This window comes from Chiloscyllium plagiosum, chromosome 7 (genome assembly GCF_004010195.1).
Source record: "Chiloscyllium plagiosum isolate BGI_BamShark_2017 chromosome 7, ASM401019v2, whole genome shotgun sequence".
NCBI classification, from domain to species: domain Eukaryota; kingdom Metazoa; phylum Chordata; class Chondrichthyes; order Orectolobiformes; family Hemiscylliidae; genus Chiloscyllium; species Chiloscyllium plagiosum.
Genome location: NC_057716.1, coordinates 47,412,000 through 47,429,042, shown reverse-complemented (window position 1 = coordinate 47,429,042; position 17,043 = coordinate 47,412,000). Strand labels below are relative to the sequence as shown.

The following is a 17,043-nucleotide window of genomic DNA, read 5'->3' as shown; positions in this document are numbered from 1 at the left end:
AGGTAATTTGCATTACCTTGAAAATTTATCATTGGCATCTCAATCATGCTGAATTTAGCAGCAGAGTTACAAAGAGGTGACTGCTGTCCAAAGGTGACCCATTATTTGTACAACTTCCAAGAGTGGAAAGCATCACTTCAGTATCTGTCTGATAAGTATAACAACAGTTTGCACTGAATGCAATGAAAACTTGAATTATTGACATGGGTGTGAGATGGAGTGGGGTTGGAGGCAGGAGACAGTCCTTATTTGAATGTAATGTGTTGGTCGTTCAGCTGACGTGATACCTTTACCAAGTTGGTGCACATTCTGAGGCTTAATTTGGATGAATGATGGAGATATGGCTCTCTTGATCAAGATGCTGCATGTGTTTCATGGTATGCATGAGTGTGTATAGCCATCATCTGCAGGGTCTGCCACCATTGATTCTCCTGAGACCTAAGAACTTCTTCCACTCCTATGTTCCCAACATACATCATTTCTAGCCAAAGTCTTGCACCTTGCTTTGGGATGTTGGTCTCTATAGATGCCAACCTAAGAAGGTGAATACAAAAGCAAGATGACCTGGGCCAATGGCAGGCCCAGGAGCGGCAGCAGACCAGTGTGATGGAGGACCTCAGGATGAGTGAAGATGAGAGATTTTCACCCCCAATTCTATTTCGTGAGAATGAGTGAAGGGCAGTGCTAATGCAGGATCTGTATGTCCCAGGACACTGTCTCAGAACTATGTCAGATTCAAGAGCTGAGGGCTGCAGGGGTGAGAAGCTATCCTCTCCTGATGGCTGTGAAGGTGACTGTCACTTTGAACGTCTATGCCATAGGCTACTTCCAGGGAACAATGAGTACATGTGTGGGATCTCTCAGTCTGACATCCAGAAATGCATGAGAACAGTGACCAATGTCATCCAAGCACCTTGTTTACTAACGTCCTTTTGGGGAGAAAATATCTCATCCTTACCTGGTTTGGCCTACATGTGACTCCAGGCCCACAGCAAAATGATTAACTCTTAATTGCTGCTGAGGGATGAGCAATTAATGCTGGTCTAGCCAGTGATGTCCACATCCAGTGAGTGAATTAAAAACAAAAACCAGCTCATTCCATTCTTGCATGACAAGGTAATGCTACAACCCAGCAATGTAGCTGAGTTCCTCCAGATGCAGTGTTTAAATTTTCTTTTAGAGTCATAGAGTCATAGAGATGTACAGCACGGAAACAGACCTTTCGGTCCAACTTGTCCATGCCAACCAGATATCGCAACCCAATCTTGTCCCACCTGCCAGCACCCAGCCCATATCCCTCCAAACCCTTCCTATTCATATACCCTGATGCCTTTTAAATGCTGCAATTGTACTAGCCTCTACCACTTCCTCTGGTAGCTTATTCCACACACGCATCACCACCTGCGTGAAAAAGTTGCCCCTTAAGTCTCTTTTATATCTTTTCCCTCTCACCCTAAACCTATGCCCCTAGTTCTGGACTCCCCCCACCCCACAGAAAATACCTTAACTATTTACCCCATCCATGCCCCTCATGATTTTATAAACCTCTATAAGGTCACCCTCAGCCTCCGATGCTCCAGGGCAAACAGCCCCAGCCTATTCAACCTTTCCCATAACCCAAATCCTCCAAACCTAGCAACATCCTTCTAAATCTTTTCTGAACCCTTTCAAGTTTCACAATTTTCTTCTGATGGGAAGGAGACCAGAACTGAACACAATACTCCAAACGTGGCCTAAACAATGTCCTGTACAGCCGCAACATGACCTCCCAACTCCAATACTCAATTCTCTGACGAATAAAGGGAAGCATACCACACGCCTTCTTCACTATCCTATCTACCTGCAACTCCACTTTCAAGGAGCTATGAACCTGCACTACAAAGTCTCTTTGTTCAGCAACACTCCCTGGGACCTTACAATTAAGTGTATAAATCCTGCTAAGATTTGCTTTCCCAAAATGCAGCATCTCACATTTATCTAAATTAAACTCCATCTGCCACTCCTCAGCCCATTGGCCAATCGGATCAAGATCCCATTGTAAACCGAGGTAACCTTTTTCTCTGTCCATTACACCTCCAATTTTGGTGTCACCCGCAAATGTACTAACTATACTTCTTATGCTCACACCCAAATTATTTATATAAATGACGAAAAGTAGTGGACCCATCACCGACGTTGTGGCACTTCACTGGTCACAGGCCTCCAGTCTGAAAAGTATCTTTCCACCACCTGCCTCTGTGTTCTACCTTTGAGCCAGTTCTGTATCCAAATGGCTAGTTCTCCCTGTATTCCATGAGATCTAACCTTGCAAACCAAAGTCCCATGGGGAACCTTTTTGAATGCCTAACTGAAGTCCATATAGATCATGGCTCAAATCCTCCAACCTTGGCAACATCCTTGTAAATCTTTTCTGAACCCTTTCAAGTTTCACAACATCATTCTGATAGGAAGGAGACCAGAATTGCATGCAATATTCCAAAAGTGGCCTAACCAATGTCCTGTACAGCTGGAACATGACCTCCCAATTCCTGTACTCAATATTCTGACCAATAAAGGAAAGCATACCAAACACATTCTTCACTATCCTATCTACCTGCGACTCCACTTTCAACCTGCACTCCAAGATCTCTTTATTCAGCAATATTCCCTTGGACCTTACCATTAAGTGTATAAATCCAGCTAAGTTAAAAATCACACAACATCAGGTTATAGTCCAACAGGTTTAATTGGAAACACACTAGCTTTCGAAGCGTCACTCTTTCATTAGGTGGTTGTGGAGGACACAATTGTAAGACATAGAATTTATAGCAAAGATTTACAGTGTGATGTAACTGAAATTATACATTGAAAAATACCTTGATTGTTTGGTGAGTCTTTAACTGTTCGAATACCATGAGAGTTTCACTTCTTTCATGTGTAAATCACAAAATGTTTTTTTATAAGTTGCATTCTCAGGTTAACTGTAACAATTGGTGTTAGCTAGACAATACGTTGAAGGTGTTAGGTCATGACGACAGTGCTGAGCTGGAAGGTTGGAACTGGAGTAAGATGGTGGGAGGGGAAATGAGGAAACTGGTGAAGTCCACATTGATGCCCTGGAGTTGAAGGTGGAACATAAGGCGTTCTTGCTCCTCGGGTGGTGAGGGAATGGCGATGGAGGAGGCCCAGGACCTACATGTCCTCAGCAGAGTGGGAGGGAGAATTGAAATGTTCGGCCAAGGGGTGATCGGGTTGATTGGTGCAGGTGCTGCAGAGATATTCTCTAAAGCGCTCTGCGAGAAGGCGTCCAGTCTCCACAATGTAGAGGAGACCACATCGGGAGTAACGGATACAATAAATGATGTGTGGAAGTGCAGGTGAAACTTTGATGGATATAGAAGGCTCCTTTGAAGCTTTGGATGGAGGTGAGGGGGGTGGTATGGGCACAGGTTTTGCAATTCCTGCGGTGGCAGGGGAAAGTGCCAGGAGGGGAAGGTTGCTTGTAAGGGGGCCTGACCAGGTAGTCACGGAGGGAACAGTCTTTGCGGAAAGTGGATAGGCATGGGGAGGGAAATATATCCCTGGTGGTGGGGTTTGTTTGTAGGTGGCGGAAATGCCAGTGGATGATGCATTTATGTGGAGGTTGGTGGGGTGGAAGGTGAGTTCAGGGGGGTTCTGTCTTTGTTGCGGTTTGAGGCTCAAGGGCGGAGGTCTGGGACATGGATGAGATGCATTGAAGGGCATCTTCAACCACATGGAAGGGGAAATTTCGGTCTTTAAAGGAGGCGGCTATCTGGTGCGTTCTGTGGTGGAACTGATTGTGCTGGGAGCAGACGCGGTGGAGACGGAGGAATTGGGAATACGGGATGGCATTTTTGCAGGAGGTAGGGTGGGAGGAGGTGTAATCCAGGTATCTGTGGGAGTCAGTGGGTTTATAAAAAATGTCAGTGTTGAGTCGGTCCTCGTGGATGGAGATGGAGAGGTCTAGGAAGAGGAGGGAGGTGTCAGAGATGGTCCAGGTGAATTTGAGGTCAGGATGGAATGTGTTTGTGAAATTGGTGAACTGTTCAACCTCCTCGTGGGAGCATGTGGTGGCACCGATGCATCAATGTAGCGGTAGAAGAGGTAGGGAGTGGTGCTGGTGTAATTCTGGAAGATGGAGTGTTCTACGTAACGTAACCGACAAAGAGACAGGCATAGCTGGAACCCATGGCTACCCCCTTTCGTCTGGAGGAAAAGGGAGGATTGGAAGAAGAAATTGTTGAGGGTCCCTATTGTCTCCCTAGTTACCCTTTTGTCCTTAATGTATTTGTAAAAACCCTTTGGGTTCTTCTTAACTCTATTTGCCAAAGCTATCTCATGTCCCTTTCTGCTTGCCTGATTTCACCTTAAGTATACTCCTACTGCCTTTATACTCTTCTAAGGATTCATTCGATCTGTCCTGTCTATACCTGACGTATGCTTCCTTCTTTTTCTTAACCACACCCTCAATTTCTTTAGTCATCCAGCATTCCCTATACCTACCTGCCCTTCCTTTCACCCTATATACTGGCTTGGAATATACTGGCTTGGAATTCTCGTTATCTCATTTCTGAAGACTTCCCATTTTCCAGACTCCCTTTACCTGCGAACATCTGCTCCCAATCAGCTTTTGAAAGTTCTTGCCTAATACCGTCAAAATTGGCTTAAAGAATTTAAAATTAAAATTTAAAGCAAAGAAATTATGTACCAATACTTACTTGATCTTGAAATAATGCTCCACCAAAAGCCCAGACACAAGCAAAAACAAAGTATATCTCGTAGATGTCACGTGGAGAGTCTGGGGGAGTATTTTCTGGAGTTAATAGGCAGTCTAATAGCGAACATAAAGTCTACAAAAAGAAAATAGTTCTATGAAACAATCTAAAATTTAGAGTTTAGCACAACAAAGTTTTTAATGCAAATTTTGGCAGACTGTGCAGGTTGTTGCACTGGTGTGTTGTATAACTCCAGAGTCACAGAGTAAATAGCATGGAGACAAGCCCTTCTGCCCAAACTGGTCCATGCCAAGCAAAATGTCCATCCACGCTAACCCCATTTCCCTGCACTTAGCCCATAACCTTCTAAACATTTCCGATCCATGTACTTGTCCAAATTCTTTCTAAATATTGTTAATGTACCCACCTCAACCACTTCCGCTAGCAGCTCATTCGATATGCATACCATCCTCCGTGTAAAAAGGTTGCCCCTCAGGTACCCTTTTATTCTTTCCCCTCTAACCTTAAAATGATGCCGTCTCATCCTCGATTCCATAATCCTGGGAAAAAGACTGAGTGTGTTCACCCTATCCATGCCTCTCATGATCTTATACTCTTCTATAAAATCCCCCTCAATCTCCTATGCTCTGAAGAAAAGTAGTCCTAGCTTGTCCAACCTCTCCCTGTAACTCAGACCCTTGAATCCTGGCAACATCCTTGTAAATTGCTTCCTTCCACTTTAATAACATCCTTCCTATAACAAGGTGACCAAAACTGAACGCAATACTCCAAGTGCAGCCTCACCAATGTCCTGTATGACTGCAACATAGCCTACTAAATTCTGTACTCAATGCCCTGACTGGTGAAGGCAATTGTGCCAAAAGCCTTCTTCACTGCCCTGTCTACTGGCGACTCCACTTTCAGAGAACCGTGAACCTGAATTCCAAGGTCTTAGGTTAATGAATCTAAAGGACTCTTCCTGTGTTTAACAATGGTAACACCTACATCAAAAAAAATTATCACACTGAAAAGAAACTTTTAAAACTTCCATTGATACATTGTGCTTGAGTTCAAAAATATTACTTTGTACCTGCACAATACTGTTCTCCAGAACTCGAGTAATGGTTTTAAGATTACAACGGACTTGATCCAGACAGAAGGGAACATACTTGTCAAATAGTATAGTAAGATTAGCTCGTTCTGACTGGGCTTTGCGAGTGTCAATCCAGCTAGTGACATATCTACAAAGAAATCAAAACTGATGACATATTTGAATATAAGAATAATCTTAAAGAAATGAAACAGCAAAGAGAATTCAGATTGAGATACAAATATAAGAATAATCTAAAGAAATGAAACAGTAAAGAGAATTCAGATTCAGGTAAAAATATACTAGGTACTTACGGACTCCACCCTAAATCCTGAGGATTGACATATATTATACCAGCCCTGGATACCGTTGCAGGAGTTGCTGCATGTAGATGACTGATTTCAAAAAGCAATCGCATGGAAGTTGATAAAGAGATACGTTCATTGCTAGCTAAAGTCAGCACCTAGGGATAGTAATAATATTTAAATGACAAATTACTTATCTATTCCTGAAGAAGGGCTCATGCCCGAAACGTCGATTCTCCTGCTCCTTGGATGCTGCCTGACCTGCTGCGCTTTTCCAGCAACACATTTTCAGCTCTGATCTCCAGCATCTGCTGTCCTCATTTTCTCCTAAATTACTTATCTACTAAGTTATCAATGAAACGTGTAACAATTAAAGTTGAATCAATCAAAAGCAATTTGATACAGTCAGCAAGTGCCAATACACCACAATCAGAACCAAAGAGCTCCATTTTTAGTAAGCAACATTTGTGCTTTTTTAAAGAAAACATCTGCAAGTCTCATGTGAATATGTTTCCATGACTAACCACAATGTCAGCCAACTGCACAAATTAAAGATACAGGATCAAGCCAGTGTTCATTCTGGGATCTTATTTGTACAGTATAAGACTATAAGACATAGGACCAGAAATTAGGCCATTCAGCCCATCCAGTCTGCTCTGCCATTCAATCATGGCTGATACGTTTCTCAACCCAATTCTCCTGCTTTCTCCCTGTAACCTTTGATCCCCTTGACAATCAAAAATCTAGTTATCTCGGTCTTAAATATACTTAATGACCAGGCCTCCATTCTGTGGCAGTGAATTCCACAGATTCACCAATCTCTGGCTGCAGAACTTCCCCTTTATCTCTGTTCTAAAAGTTATTTCCTTTACTCTAAGGCTGTACCTTTGAGTCCTAGTCTCTTCTACTGATGGAAACATCTTCACAGCATCCAATCTGTCCAGGCCATTCAGTATTCTATAATTTTCAATTAGATTTTCCTCATCCTTCTAAACTCCATTGACTATAGACCCAGAGTGCTCAAATGTTCCTCATATGTTAAGCTTTTCATTCCTGGATCACTCTCATGAATGTCCTCTGAACCCGCTCCAGGGCCAGTACATCCTTCCTGAGATATGGGGCCCAAAACTGCGCACAATACTCCAATGTGGTCTGACTCGAGCCTTACAGAGCCTCAGGAGTACATCGCTGCTTTTATATTCAAGTCCTCTTGAAATAAATGCCAACATAGCATTTGCCTTCTGAACTACTACCTCAACCTGTAAGTTTATCTTGAGGAGATCCTGGACTAGAACTCCCAAGTCTCTTTGAACTTCAGACTTCTGAATTTTCTCCCCATTTAGAAAATAGTACATGTCTTCATTCTTCCTAGTAAAGTGCATGACCTGACATTTTCTCACATTGTATTCCATCTGCCACTTGTTTGCCCACTCTCCTAACCTCTCCGCCTCCTCAATACCATCTGTCCCTCTACCTATCTTTGTATCATCTGCAAATTTAGCCAAAATACCCTCAGTTCCTTCATCTAGATCGTTAATGTATAATGGTCCCAACACTCAGCCTTGCAGAACACCACTCATCACCAGCTGCCATCCTGAGAAAGGCCCTTTTATCCCAACTCTCTGTTTTCTGGCAGACAGCCAAGCTTCTATCCATGCTAGCACATTGCCTCTAACACCATGGGCCCTTATCTTACTCAGCATTACTAATGGTAGGATCATATCAGAATAATGGTTAAGGTACTGAACAGAAATTGTTCAATAATCTGATGATATATTGGCTGGAACAGAAAAATTACCAGCAAAGTTCTGAACTGACAATGAATATCCAACTAATTCACAAATGTCTTCAAGGGAGGGAACTAGCTAGTTCTATCCATACAAAATTACAGTTTCACAACTGAGGATGATTCAGGCAGAAATAAATTTTAAAAAGTATCAATTTTTTTTTTCCCCCAGAGTGAATGTTGCCAAAGCTAGTGTTGACCCAGTTCTAAAACAAAATTTCACCAAATGATTCCATTTTTTACTATCGTCATAACAAAAGCTCACAAACACGCCCAGGTCTAAAGCTCCCAAACCACGCAGGTTTTAGCCATTCTTCATGTGCAATTCTTTGCTTTAATCCAGCTGCAGCTGTTCTTAATCCTACCCCCTTCCTTCATTGTCAAATTTCAACTTCCCAAATTCCCAAAACTCCCTGACATCTTCTCCTGTCTCATTTCCAATGGTATTACGTATCAAACAAAAAATCATAAGAGATCTGATTACTTGATATGCAAATATGTAACAGATCTACATCATTTCAGTGTCACTTAATTCCAAGAGCATTGATTAAAACTGCGTAAATTTCATTTACTAACAATCAACAACTTTAAGAAAGTTGGCATAGTGAGATGGCAAGAGTTGGGCTAATACTTGCTTCTCTGGTTTTGACACAGGCCAGTTCACCCCTACAAATGGGTCAAAAAGGAAGTGATAATAATACTGCTTGATCTAAATTCTCTTGAAATATATCATGGAGTTTTGAAGCAAGTTTAGATAGGTAAGGAGGAGTCCTAACGTACCACCTGAGAATGTTATAAAATATTGTTTTCTCCTGCCCAAGTTGAAATGCATTGCCTGAAGTGGCAGGGGAGGCAGATTTAATTGTGGCTTGCAAAAGGGAATTGTATAAGCACCTGAAGAGCAAGAATTCACAGGCACAAGAAAAGATAGTGGGGTTTAATTAATTTACTAGCATTAGCGGAGATCCATTTTGATGGCCTGAATAAATGGCTTCTGAATTGTAAATATTCTACTATTCTAATCTCTGATGGTATTTTTTGCAGAAGTAAAGTAATCAGAAGATGGAAAAAGAAGAGGAAGGGCAATTATCCCAGCTGATCAGGTAAGCCAAACAAGTGTGTGAAGTATTACAGCCCGACTCAAAGACTTGCCAGCAATTTACTTAGACTATACTAAAATAATTCTCAGTCACATGAAATATATTCTCAACAGCATTATAAATTATAACCAAATATTTAAAGGAAGATGTAATTGGTTTAGTGTTCTATTCCTTGTGCCTCTGCATCAACTTATGCCTCTTTTGTAAAACTGTAGGGAGTGGGATATCAGTTTCTTTTAAGTTCCAGCTTAGCTGAAGGTATAGGCATAATGCCAACTTGCAGCTGTATTTTACTTGTTTTCTGTCTGGTTAAGCTGACCTTCCTCAGGTAGTGACCCTTCTCATGGAAGAGTATCAATCTGGACAATGTAATTAGCCAGCTGTTTACAAAAATAGTTCTCCTCTCAGGTCTGTCGGTTGTGATGCTGTCAAAGAGGATGTGTATATTCCATGCGTCAACAATGACTGGTGCCACCTTTACTTTCTTTTGGTGATTGACTTATGGCTGTATTGATAGAATCCCTTCCAGCAATGTCTTGCTGGCCAAGGGCATGAAGTACATAATGTTTAGGAAACATTTTCTAGCCTCTTGCTCATACCAGTGAGGAGGGCAGTGTGGTTCTGTGAAGGGCTTCTCAGTGACTCGGATGACTGCCAGGTTCCACTGCAGTTCCTTTCCAATGAAAAATTACCCTATGGCCTCAGCCACTTCTGTACATTTCACAACAAAACTTCCAATCAATTCACACATGCTGCTATGTCACTCACCAATCATTACAGGACTCATAACAGATTATAAAAAATTGATGAACATCACTTGTGCTTGAATTGGATTGTAGTGATGGAGAATTGTGCATTTTCAGCCACATACTCTCCTCTCCTCCTCCTTCATTTCATTGAGTACAAGCCCAACCTGTCAACCTCTCTCAAGAAAATACCCAGAATCAACTTAGTGAATCCTCAATAGGCTGCCTCCAATGCCCTTAGATAAGGGGACTAAAATTGTTCATAACATTCTAGCTGTAATCTGATACATGCCTAATAGACTTTCCTATTTTTATATCTACTCCATACCATTTGAAATAAAGGCCAACATTCATTTGCCTTCCCATTACCCACTGAACTTAGATGCTAGCTTTTTGTGATTCATGCATGAGAGTCCCCAGATTTCTTTGTGTTGCAGCTTTCTCCATTTAAGCAACATTGTATTCTTCTATTCTTCCTGCCAACCTCTCACTTTCCACATTATATTCCACTTGCCAAGTTTTTACACACTCACTTAATCGGTTTGTATCCCTCTGTAGATGTTGTGTCATCCTTACTACTAGACTTCCCACCTCATTTTGTATCATTCACAAACATAGTGATTGTACATTTGTTTTCCTCAAAGACACTAATATATAACTATATATCATAAATAATATGCCTCCAGTACTGATCACAGTTGCTTTCCAGCATTTATAGATGGCAGGCCTAAAAATGCCTTTTTATCCCAATTCTCAGTTCTATTAGTTAGCCAATCCAATTAGTTAGCTAATATACTACTCATAAAATCTTGACATCTCATCTTATTAATTAGCCTGATGTGCAGGACTTTATTGAACACCTTTTGAAAATTCAAAGAGATTATAAACACTGGTTCCCCTTTATCTATTTGGCTGGTTACCTCCTTAAAGAACTCTAATCTGTCAGGGATGGTTTACCCTTCTTGAAGCCATGCTCTCTCTGGTGATTATATTGTGCTAAACGTTCTGCTATTACATTTGCTGTTGAAATCTAACATTTTCTCAATGACAGTGTTAAGCTATTTGGCCTTTTTGTGACCTGTTCTTGGGCAAAGATAAGGTCCAAGATTGGATGAACCACACTGAACAGGTGACCTTCCTGCAGGGTAAGAAAGGATACACTCTCCCTTACATCATGACAAGACTGGATTACCATTATATCAACATTGTTCCAACATCAAGGTATCTCACTTAAGATGGAGATGTTTGTTGGTATTTGTAATCTTCTTTCCCAGCATGCAGTAGAAGCAGGATCAATGAACATATTCAAGCCCGAGCTTGATAGATTTTTGACTGTGAAACGAATTAAGAGTTTGGAGGGGTTGGGGGGAGGAATTTACAGTGCTGTGTAGGGTGGAAAGTTGAGTAAGGTAACAATCACATCAGCCACGATAGTATTTGGTGCCTTGAAGCTATACTAACTTCTATATCTTACGTACAAGTTACTACTGGCTAAGTGATTTGCGCTTATATCTTTTTGCCTTCAGTGTAATTCTAATAGTTTTTTCATTCTTTCTCAGTATAGAGAAATTTTTTCTCATTTGTTTTCATGAGTGATGTACTGAGGAAACTATATTTCTACCACGTTCAGATATTCTTTTCTCAAAATTGCTCTATTTTGATAGATTCTCTTAACATTAGTAATTGCAATAACTATGAAATTTCCAAATTTATTTGACTCATGATAAGTTGGTAAATTATTTCACATATGCTAGTATTTTTTCCTGAAATAATGCTTCTACGTTAACCCACTGCAGTTCACAGAAATGACATTATAACAAAAAAGTCCAAAAATAAACAAACAAAATGAGGGATAATAGAGGTGGGTTTTCCTAAAAAAAAAGTCAATATAATTGAGAGAGGAGGTCACACAATATGGAAAATCCCCAACCAGTGGTATTTAATGGACAGCTGGCTAGAGAGCTGGTGAAAGCCCAATGTCACCACATTCAGGGAAGGTCCACTGAGGTAAACACCACTCAAACATTGATTGGTCAGCCACTGATCTGCCCCCGATTGTTGCTTTTGGTACAACACCTACCCAGGCCTAAGATTGTGGGCGGATCTAGACACAGAGTGAAGAAGTGAGGGGGTCTGTGGGGGCAGTCAACAGCAATGGTGGAGGGTTATCCCTTACCAATGCCAGTCTTGCCAATGCCAGGTCACTTGATTATGTACCAAGTGTTTTTCAATTAGTGAACCCATGCCCCTCCCCTTCCAGACTCTAGGAGTGAGCTCAAGCTTTAATCACAGAAAGCTGATCTCCCCCACAGTTTCAGCTTCATTATGATCAAGGTCCAACATCTGGGATGCTTGGACTACACCAGTTTTACATTGATGAACAACACCATGCCATGTTGGGAGCCAAAAGTGGAATTGCTAGAAATTAATCCGACTGTAGCGACATAAAATATGAAACTATGCAAAACTGATTGTTCCTCACATTTTGACATTCAACTGCAGGCAAAATACTAACCTTGTTATCGTCCATTACTGTGTTGAGTGACTCTATCCACATTGGATCAATATCTCCATCTAAAACAATCCACTTTGGACTCGCATGTGCAATGCTGGAAAGTTCTCTCATCATAGTTGAAAACAAACCTGTTTTTGGTGAGATCAAACAAACATTGATTACTGACTTATGTGTGGTTAAAAAAAAACTTCCACAGGGACAAATACATGAAACCTCCCTTGCAATAATGAAATTCTAACTTCAACAGTAATACTTTGTTAACTAAAAGCATACATAAATTCATATAATCTTTTTCTCCTTCTTCATTCCCCACAAATAAAGTAAACAATACACTTTTGTTGTGCTTGATTTGAACTCAACTCAACATAATAACACTCTAGGTTCAGCTGTTTTAAATAGCTTGGTTAAGTACCAGACAGAACTACTGTCCAGAAATTACCGCTCACAGTTTGGAGTAAAGAGGTTGTGCAACACTGTTGACATTAAAAGCCATGGCCATGAACTGTCATAGCCAACAGTTATTTTTAAAATACTATCACAAAAAGTAGATTATCTGCCCATTTATTTCTTGCATTTATGGATCTCTGATGTTTGCAAAGTGATCATCAGCTTAACCGCCATGACAATACTTCAAGCACACTAAGTTAACTAAAGTGCTTTGGAATGACTTCAGACAATGAAAAGTGATACATAATTGCAATTGTTTTTTTCTTTAATCAGTGCCCTGGGTAATTATTCTTTTAGCTAGTGATCATTAGGGATAGCATGAATGATTGGTGTTGTGATGATATGGTAAAGACAGATGTATTGGGGCCTATGAGTTCTTCCTCAGGCACATCTCAAGGAAAGAATGAAGTTTATATGCAGCTCTCAATAAGAGTAGAATCAGGGCTTGACAATCAAGCTTGCTGATAATTAACCAGGGGATGCAATAAGGTAAGTAGTGGAAGATTTTATGGATGCTGAAAATTGGCATCTGTGATGATGAGGACCTCAGGTGGAGGCTTAGGTAAGTCATTACTCAGTACTCCTGACTGAAGGGTAGCACGGTGGCTCCGTGGTTAGCATTGCTGCTTCACAGAAATAGGGAACCAGGGTCAATTTCACCCCGGGACACTGTCTGTGTGGAGTTTGCACATTGTCCATGTGTCTGCATGGCTTTCCGCCAGGTGTTCCGGTTTCCTCCTGCAGTCCAAAGATGTGCAAATTAGGTGGATTGGCCATGCTAAATTACCCACAAAGTGCAGGGATGTATAGGTTAGGTGCATTGGCTATGGGAAATGTAGGATTATAGGATGGGGGAATGGGCCTGGGTGGCATGCTTTTCAGAAAGTCAGTGTGGACTCATTGGGCCAAATTTTGATTACTGACTTATGTGTGGTTAAAAAAAAACTTCCACAGGGACAAATACATGAAACCACACTGTAGGGATGCTAAGTGATTTTCAAATGCTTTTGTCTTTTCGTTTGCACTGTCGTGAGCTCTGTGAGGGAAGGTCATTGCAAGTGGTAGGCTTGCCTCGTGCATTATGTGTTTAGAGGCAGTCAAGTGATAGGAGTATTATCGGGGGTGTGTGAGTTGGAGAAATTAGTTGTATAGTTACCCAGGAGTTCGACTGGTTTTTATTCATCTGGCATTTGCAGTGTAATAATCCAGGCGAAAATGAGGACTGCAGAAGCTGGAAACCAGAGTTTAGATTAGAGTGGTGTTGGAAATGCATAGCAAGTCAGGCAGCATCCGAGGAGCAGTAAAAATCGACATTTCGGGCAAAAGCCCTTCATCAGGAATGGTAATGATCCAAGTAAGTGAGTTGGAACGCTCCAAAATCTTCAAGTGTAGCAAAGAGTTGGAGACATTTTCAGAGGGTTTGAGACTCATCAGAATTTCAGTTATTCAAGTAGTTTCATTATTGTTTTGGGACTTCTCAGAAATCTCAACATGTAGCTTGTAGCCACATTTGGTCTCAGACCACTCAGAGATGGGAAGAGCTGAGCCATAGCTTTTACACGGAAGGCTATTAGACCATAGAACAACCAAACAGCAGAATTTAAATTTGCCTCTTCAATTGTTAAGATCCCAAACCAGGCTACCAAATTTATGTTATGATCTATGTGGGGACCAGTAACCTTTTAGCTTAGAGTGGATAAGATGAGAGATCCAGAGGGGACTTGCAAAGAATAAAGCCACAAGATTTCATGATCTTAAATATGCAACAACAAACTTTACTATATAACATTAGAACAGTAATAAAATCAACAATTAATGTGCCTCTTAGTTCTAACATGCAGAATTAACATGGTAAATATGGGGAATGGATTGAATGAATGTCTACAGCACAGATCAAATGGCAAATGCATTCAAGGCAGATCTCTCACCAATGTTTGAAGACATGGAGGGTCATTAAACTTCACAGAAGATCACTACTGGATTCACTATTGCTAACATGGCCTCGAAGCTTCCTCTCAAGGATCATTCCCTCATGGACACTCGAATTACTGCTCCCTTCCTGACCAATCATGTCCCTTTCCTGGGTCTGCCTTTCAGAAACTATACTCTCAGACAGGGACAACTCCAGTTTTTCACAAACAGCAATCTTAACCAAGCAGATGCAACTCCTGGATTTCTCCGAGGTCAATTCTCACACAACTTCATTCTGCAAACACTAATTGTGGGATTTTCAAGCCCCATTATTAGCTGTACTGCACTATTAGTTGGAGGTGGCTTGTTCTCGCTCCCATCATTTCCTTAAACTCTTGCTGAACAGAGCTGTAGGACTTCCCTGTATCCTCACTATATAAAAAAAATGTAGTTTCATTGACGTTCCAACAGTACTACCTTTGAGCTCTTTATCAACTGTCCTGTGTAACCTATTAAAGACGTTACAATAAATCTCTCATTCAGCAGAAGTGAATGTAGCTACCTCACACCTCTTGGGATAAAGTACTCTGAATCTTGCATTCTGTGAGAATGTTGGAAATGAATTTCATCACAAAAGGAATATGGATAGATAGATAACTGAAACATACACATTTACAAATTTATAAGAAATGCTCAGTGGACTAGGACGAGATGGATAATTCTTTCAACGGTCATCAGCCGTGTCATAAATCTCTATGTTTATATCCCATGTTATTATTTAATGCCTATTAAAAAGATTGCATTTGCCCTTAAGAAAATAAAAAAGCATTGAATATGTAACATTTAAAATAAACTGAAATACAGAATCGTGAGATTTTCAGAAAAGGCACATGGAGCCAAAAGTCTGCATCACACATCACAGCACCATCTCACATATTGCAACACTCTATTGGCATGGCTCAGAGTAACCGGGAATGAGCAATAAGTTTCTTGCCAGATTCACTCATTTTCAAGGACAAATTTAAAAAAAAATTAGATTTAAGATCCCAAAAATGGATCATCCAGTGTTTATTTTAATTGAAAAGAAAATAATCACTGTTCCAATCCTTTCCCCATTATGTTTCCCAATCTTAGCAATTCTACAAATGCAGGTACAGTAGAGCTCAGATAAAGCAAGTTAATATATTCACACCAGAGATCATCCTCCTTATCTCAGAAAAACAGCTGCAACTAGTCAGTAAGAAAATAAACCTATGCATAAGACAACAGCTATGTATGAGCAAAAGGTTGACCTGCAGACTAATAAAAATGATTTTAAGAGCAGAATTTTTAGCAGTTTGTTATGAAGCACATAAGCATACATAAATCAGATTATTATAACTCAGGAACCAACAGACCTATCTTGAAAAATATAGCCACAAGTTTGGGCACAACTAACAGTTGCAAAGATCTTTCACCTTTCCTTCAACTGATTATATTGGTTTATATTAATATAAAACTAGTGAAGAAGGCAGATTTATTTTCAAATGGAACATTGAAAAACCAGCACAAGTTGAAATTCAGCGATTTAACTTGAAAATGGGTGGTTGGCATGAACTGTGAAAACCAAACATGCTAATAAATGGGATAAATGTACTTGGAAAGAAAAGCTAGTAACAGGGATGGCTCATTGGCACCAAATTAGAGATGGAGGTACAGCTGCTATAGCTTACACAATGATAAAGTCAGGTATGACCAAATCTCACTCCGAATTTCTTATTTGTCTCCCATGTTCAACAGCATTTCAAACATATAAGTGCAATTGATTATCTATTTATTCAAGATCTGTCAGTGATGCAAAAACTTAATGCTCTTGTCACTTACTATAAAGTTACAAAGAAACCTTGATGAATTAAGTGAGTGGACAAAACTGTGACAGGTAGGATTTAAGTATTTTGCATCAGTCTTCATAGTAGTATATCAGAACTTCAAGAGAGTCGGGGACAGAGGTGAGTTTAGTGGCCATCACTAAAGAAACATTGCTGGGAAAGCTGAAAGGTCTGAAGGCGGATAAACCACCTGGACCAGATGAAGTACACCGAGAATTCCACTGGAGACAGTTTAGAAAATTATGGAAACATTGTGGCAATCTTCCAGGAAACACTGGAGTCATGGAGGATATCAGAGGACTAGAAAATGACTAACACCCCTGTTTAAGAAGGGAGGGAGGCAGAAAATAGGAAATTATTGGCCGTTTAGCCTGACCTCAGAGGTTAAATAGAATACAATTCCTACACTGTGGAAACAGGCCATTCAGCCCAACAAGTCCACACTAACCCTCCAAACAGCATCCTACTCAGATCCATCCTCCTACCCTATCCGTGTAATGCACCTCATCTACACATCCCTAAGCACCACGGGTAATTTGGCATGGCCAATCCAGTTAACC

At 40.6% G+C, this 17,043-nt stretch overlaps 1 protein-coding gene across 6 annotated transcripts in view; it reads right to left on the bottom strand.

Annotated features, from left to right (window-relative positions):
* The window catches only part of dnah9l (dynein, axonemal, heavy polypeptide 9 like), a 427,363-nt gene that overhangs the window by 216,815 nt on the left and 193,505 nt on the right, over nucleotides 1-17,043 (bottom strand). For all 6 annotated transcript variants that reach the window (XR_006312134.1, XM_043693606.1, XM_043693607.1 and 3 more), the window contains exons 42-45: nucleotides 12,258-12,385; nucleotides 6,120-6,268; nucleotides 5,806-5,956; nucleotides 4,719-4,850 (exon numbers count right to left, since the gene is read on the bottom strand). Coding sequence is in view for 5 of the 6 variants with exons in the window: in XM_043693606.1 (XP_043549541.1) it covers nucleotides 4,719-4,850; nucleotides 5,806-5,956; nucleotides 6,120-6,268; nucleotides 12,258-12,385 (560 nt within the window). In the remaining variant the exon portion in view is untranslated. The remainder of the gene's footprint in view (nucleotides 1-4,718; nucleotides 4,851-5,805; nucleotides 5,957-6,119; nucleotides 6,269-12,257; nucleotides 12,386-17,043) is intronic.